Source organism: Penaeus monodon, chromosome 5 (genome assembly GCF_015228065.2).
Source record: "Penaeus monodon isolate SGIC_2016 chromosome 5, NSTDA_Pmon_1, whole genome shotgun sequence".
Taxonomy (NCBI): domain Eukaryota; kingdom Metazoa; phylum Arthropoda; class Malacostraca; order Decapoda; family Penaeidae; genus Penaeus; species Penaeus monodon.
Window position 1 is genome coordinate 50159700 of NC_051390.1, and position 6573 is coordinate 50166272.

The following is a 6573-nucleotide window of genomic DNA, read 5'->3' on the forward strand; positions in this document are numbered from 1 at the left end:
GAGCTTCCACAACCACCACACAAGAGAGCTTCCACAACCACCACACAAGAGAGCTTCCACAACCACCACACGAGAGAGCTTCCACAACCACCACACAAGAGAGCTTCCACAACCACCACACAAGAGAGCTTCCACAACCACCACACAAGAGAGCTTCCACAACCACCACACAAGAGAGCTTCCACAACCACCACACAAGAGAGCTTCCACAACCACCACACAAGAGAGCTTCCACAACCACCACACAAGAGAGCTTCCACAACCACCACACAAGAGAGCTTCCACAACCACCACACAAGAGAGCTTCCACAACCACCACACAAGAGAGCGACCACAACCACCACACAAGAGAGCGACCACAACCACCACACAAGAGAGCGTCCACAACCACCACACAAGAGAGCTTCCACAACCACCACACAAGAGAGCTTCCACAACCACCACACAAGAGAGCGACCACAACCACCACACATGAGAGCTTCCACAACCACCACACAAGAGAGCTTCCACAACCACCACACAAGAGAGGGACCACAACCACCACACAAGAGAGCTTCCACAACCACCACACAAGAGAGCTTCCACAACCACCACACGAGAGAGCGACCACAACCACCACATGAGAGAGCTTCCACAACCACCACACAAGAGGGGGACCACAACCACCACACAAGAGAGCTTCCACCCCACAAGAGAGCTTCCACAACCACCACACAAGAGAGGGACCACAACCACCACACAAGAGAGCTTCCACAACCACCACACAAGAGAGCTTCCACAACCACCACACAAGAGAGCGACCACAACCACCACACAAGAGAGCTTCCACAACCACCACACAAGAGAGCTTCCACAACCACCACACAAGAGAGGGACCACAACCACCACACAAGAGAGCTTCCACAACCACCACACAAGAGAGCTGCCACAACCACCACACAAGAGAGCTTCCACAACCACCACACAAGAGAGCTTCCACAACCACCACACGAGAGAGCGACCACAACCACCACACGAGAGAGCTTCCACAACCACCACACAAGAGAGCTTCCACAACCACCACACAAGAGAGCGACCACAACCACCACAAGAGAGAGCTTCCACAACCACCACACAAGAGAGCTTCCACAACCACCACACAAGAGAGCTTCCACAACCACCACACAAGAGAGATTCCACAACCACCACACAAGAGAGCTTCCACAACCACCACATGAGAGAGCTTCCACAACCACCACACAAGAGAGCTTCCACAACCACCACACAAGAGAGCTTCCACAACCACCACACAAGAGAGCGACTGTTATGGCACATTTAAAGGCTAGGGTATTATCTGGTGCCCATAGCAAGTTCAAACTTTTGTCCGGGTAAAAAGAAAACACATGGATGAACAAAGTAACTATATTCGCTATTTTTTTTAATGTACATTAATAGTACATTATTATATATAGATTAGAAAAACAAAACACAATCCTACTCCTAACCTAACATCCTAAAATGTTTACAATACATCAACATAAAATACTTAGCCGAGAGTGACCATAGGCAGAGACACGCAAAACTCGAGCTGTACAATATGGCGGAGTGGCTGACTGAAAGCCAGGTGGCGGTGCGGTCGGAGTCAGCCAAGGAGTGAGCTCGAGTCAGCCACCGGAACATAGGTCGACTCGGATTCCGAAACCTTTTACTAGTTGCTAGTTTAAGTATTATGCCAGGTCACCTCAACACCTATTAGATACTTAAATTATGTGAGGAATACCGAAATGAAAAAATATATAATAAACGAGTATCATTTAGATGATAAAAAAACTTATCAGTGCAACTAATTATAGTACTAATTAGTCCATCTATAACACCTCCACCTTTAAAGGAAATTTATAGGTAAATTTCAACTTGGTTCACTATACTCTCGAAAGACTATCAGCCAAAACGTTATCTTTCCCTTTTATATGTTTTATTTCTAGATGGAATTGCTGTATCATTAAAGACCATCTCATTAACCTCTGATTTCGGTTTTTCATTTTATCTAAGAACTTCAAAGGATTATGATCACTGTAGACAGTTACTGGGTGTTTTGCACTATTCAAGTAAACTTGAAATTTTTCTAGCGCCATTAACAATGAGAGAAGTTCCTTTTCAATAGTCGAATAACTTTTCTGGTGCTTTTAAACTTGGACGAATAGTAACAGACAGGCATAAGTACATCGTCGGGGCCAGCCTGTAGCAACACAGCTCCCGCTCCGCTGTCACTCGCGTCGATGTGCAGGCAGAATGGTTTCTCAAATCAGGAGACGTCAGAACTGGAGGAGACGTAAGCATGGCTCGTATTTTCCTCGAAAGATTCTTGACATTCTGACGTCCAAGTAAATAATTTCTTAGGGCTAATCAAGTCTGTTAGAGGGGCAGATACGTGAGAGAAATTCGGACAGAACCTCCTGTAGTAACCAGCCATTCCAAGAAAGCGTTGCAGAGACTTGCGGTCTGTCGGGGTCGGGAACTGCAAGATCGCCTCAACTTTGGCAGTGACGGGTGCCACTGTCCCTCCCCCAACCACGTGACCCAGGAAAATGACTTTGGCGTGCCCGAACTCGCTCTTCGCCAGGTTAATCGTCAGCTCAGCCTCAGCGAACCGTGCGAGTAAAGTTCGAAGTCGCTCAAGGTGTTCTTCCCATGTATCCGACGTGATGACGAGGTCGTCCAGGTATGCTTGAACACCTTCCAAGTCTCGAATGACACCATTAATCAACCTCTGAAAAGTTGCTGGGGCGTTCCTCAACCCAAACGGCATGACCTTGTATTCGAAGAGACCGTCGGGGGTGACAAAAGCGGCTATTCTTCTGGCGTTCTCCGTCAGCTCCACCTGGTAGTATCCCTTCAGCAAGTCGATTTTTGTAACGAACCGAGCTCTGCCAATACCATCGATGACATCATCCAAGCGCGGTAGAGGAAAGGAATCGGAGCGAGTCACTTTGTTGATTTTGCGGTAGTCCGTGCAGAGACGCAATCCACCATCGGCTTTGGGGACGACCAGGCAAGGCGACGCCCACTCGCTGTCGCTTATCTCCGCAAGTCCGTTGGCAAGAAGGAAGTCCACCTCCTCCCGAAGTTTCTTTTGCTTCTCGGGGCTCAACCGATAATGAGACTGCTTTATGGGCGCAGAGTTGTCGAGCAGTACTATATCGTGTTGCACACCTCTGCAGGGTCTTGGGACATCACTACACACACACCGGAATTCCTTCAAGAGAAGCACCAACTCTTCAGATTGACGAGATGACAGATGCTGTAATTTTGAGTTAAGATTAGTCAAAATGTCACTGTTGTTCAACTTTACTGGGTCATCTATACAGAACTCTTCTGCTTCTGAGATTACAACTAACACTTTGTGCTCTACCACTGCTTCTCTGTTATGATAAGGCTTAATTAGATTTACATGAACTAAACGTTCCTGCCTTCTATGGTCTGGTGTCTCTATAACGTAATTTACATCACCTTTTCTTTCTTTAATGCGATAGGGACCAAAATACTTAGATTGTAAAGCATTTTTCGAAAAAGGGAGAAACAGTAACACTAACTGTCCTGGTTCAAATTCTCTTACTTCAACCTTCTTGTCATATTGTTCTTTCATGACGCCTTGAGCATTTAACAAATTTTTCATGGCAAAATCACGAACATGAAGTAGTTTCTCTTTAAAAGTATGGACATATTTTAATAATGGCATCACATGTTCCTCTGATATCCAACTCTCTTTTAATAGCTTTAATGGACCTCGAACTTCATGGCCATACACCAGTTCAAATGGAGAAAACCCGAGAGACTGTTGTTTGCTTTCCCTGAGAGCAAACAGTAACATATGAACACCTTCATCCCAGTCTTTCTCCACCTCTACACAATATTTCCTCAACAAACATTTGAATGTTTGATGAAACCTCTCTAAGGCTCCTTGTGATTCAGGGTGATAAGCAGTGGACAAATATTGCTTAATTGATAATTCATTCATGACTTGTTGAAAGAGACCGGATGTAAAGTTTGCACCTTGATCAGACTGTACTTTATTTGGGATCCCAAACTGAGTAAAAAATTTGGTTAGAGCTTTTACCACACTTTTGCGGTCAGATTCCGAAGTGGGATAGCCTCTGGGTAACGGGTTGTAGCACACATGATCGTCAGTAAGAACCGATTACCGCATTTGGTTTTCGGTAATGGACCGACACAGTCAATTAAGATGTGGTTAAAAGGTTGAGCAACTATCGGAATGGGGTGAAGCGGGGCAGGGGGAATTACTTCGTTAGGTTTCCCTGCAACCTGGCAATAATGACACGTTTTACAATATGATGACACATCCTTCTTCATTTTTGGCCAGTAAAAGTGTCTGAGAATTTTATAGTAGGTTTTGGAAACTCCCAAGTGACCTCCATTAGTATCATGAGCAAGACTTATGACATCTTGTCTATAAGGAAAAGGAACAACTACTTGATGAATTTCCGTAAAGGTGTCTGTTGCCGGGACATCAACAGGTCTATACTTCCGCATTAATACACCAGAATTTAAGTAGTACATACTATCGAGTGGCTGTGAATCGTCAACAAATTTGAAATATTTGCATAGATCTTTATCCTTACGCTGTGCATCAATTAGCATGTCACGAGTTATTGGTAAACTCTTAATACTAACCTCTTTCACAGAATTTAGCTTTTCCTCATTACCCTCTTTATCATTAAATAAGGAACTAATTGTCAAGTTATCAAAATTAGGTACATTAGTCTGAGAGGTTTCCTCATCAATGCGTTTAGACACGCTACGAGTCACTGCACACGAGGGAAAGAGATACGGATATTCATTCTCGAGGGATTCTGTGGGGTTCACTCCGGCCGGTACAGGGCGTACAATCGGGTCAGGTACAACGCATCCACCAGCTACGTCATTCCCTAGTAACAAAGTTGCTCCGCTCACAGGTAGAGGATAGTCGTGAACTCCAATTGTGATATATCTATCAACCAAGTCTGATCGCAAAAATATCCGTGCTAACGGGAGCGTGACTGTCCCTCCAAAACCCCGAAAGACTACGAATTCCCCAGTGTATGAATTCTCCACGAAAGGCATAGAAGCCTTAACTAATACACTCTGGGAAGAAGCGGTATCCCTCAAAATCCGAACAGGGTAACTCTTATCTGAGGACATGTCACTTGCAACCGATCCCGTGAAAATAAACGTCTCAAAAATATCAGACTTAACATCACTGGAGGTATTAACATCAGTCTCTTCCACTAAATCAACAGTAAGCGAAGTCACTCCCTTAGCGACATTTTTAGCAGCTAATTTAGGGCACACATCAATTACATGGCCACGTTGTTTGCAATAGAAACAAGTTACTAAAGAATCAATCTTGTCTACTCCTATTTTATTTTTCCACTGAGCAGATTTAACAATTTTACTAGGCCTAGCACCCTGATCACCTGACTCTTCACTACCTCCTGACTTCCTTCCAGCACAAAGATAACTCTGGGTTTTGCGTCTACTATGAGTTAATGAAAATTATCAGCAAGTATTGCCGCTTTACTTAAAGTGGTCACTTCTCGTTCATCTAAATACAATTTTATGTCAACATTGACAGAGCGCTTAAACTCCTCTAATAATATCAACTCTTTTAAATCAGTGAATGCCTGAACATTTCTAGATCTCAACCAGCGTTGTAACAGCCTCTCTTTCTCAGCAGCATATTCTACGTAAGTCTGTGACTCCAATTTTCGTAGATTTCGAAACTTCTGTCTGTAAGCTTCTGGGACTAAATCATAAGCTTGAAGAATTATATCTTTCACAGCATCATAATCTTTACATATCTCTTTTGGTAAATTAGTGAACACTCTCTTAGCTTGTCCAGTAAAAGCCGTTTGGATCATCACAGCCCAGCTCTCTTCAGGCCAGTCTAAGCTTTCTGCAATCTTCTCAAATTGTAAGAAAAATTCCTCGGGGTCTTGTTCATCAAAGAGAGGAATTAATTTTGAGTGTTTGCTAATATCAAAGCACGGTTTTTGTTGACTAAAGCCGGCCTTTTCCCCAATCTGAATCTCTAATTCTAATTTTCTAAGCTCTAGTTTTCGTAATTCAATTAGTTCTGAAACGTTACTATTTTCCTCACGAGGTACGTTATCACATAAAGATAATGCAGACATGGGAAGAATATCTGAATTTACTAGACTTTCAATAACAATACTTTTAATCACTGCTTTTGTCATGCAAGCTCTAATTTCAATTTTATAATGACCAGCAAGTGCCTTCCAATCGTCTTTTTTAAGAGTAGTATTCACCAATAAATCAAGAGAAGGTTCAGATATGAAATCATTTATATTAAATGGAACCATGTTAAACACAATGCAACGTCAAAATAACTTACCAAGTACGTTACTCAACATCAAAACCTTACGATAAATAAGTTACTGTGATACAAGTCTGCTTAATCATGCTGACAACACTGACCTCCATACAGACATCATTTGAAAAAAATATATGAACTATAAAATATAACAAATTGCAAGATTTTTTTTTTTTTTTTTTTTTTTTTTTTTTTTTTTTGAC

General features: G+C 42.9%; 1 protein-coding gene across 1 annotated transcript; it reads right to left on the bottom strand.

The window, feature by feature from the left end:
- Positions 1-2284: 2284 nt before the first annotated feature.
- Positions 2285-6359, bottom strand: LOC119573573. Its single transcript, XM_037920784.1, has 3 exons — positions 5590-6359; positions 4210-5479; positions 2285-4066 (listed from the first exon to the last, which is right to left on the bottom strand). Exons 1-3 carry the CDS (start codon positions 6357-6359, stop codon positions 2285-2287), a joined length of 3822 nt encoding a protein of 1273 aa, XP_037776712.1.
- Between the last annotated feature and the right edge of the window lie 214 nt (positions 6360-6573).

Coding starts and splice junctions, on each gene's coding strand:
- LOC119573573 (XM_037920784.1), bottom strand. CDS start 6,359: ATGGTTCCATTTAATATAAATGATTTCATATCTGAACCTTCTCTTGAT. Junction 5,480..5,589: donor GTCAATGTTGACATAAAATT/GTATTTAGATGA, acceptor TTGTGCTGGAAG/GAAGTCAGGAGGTAGTGAAG. Junction 4,067..4,209: donor ACCACATCTTAATTGACTGT/GTCGGTCCATTA, acceptor TTTTTTACTCAG/TTTGGGATCCCAAATAAAGT.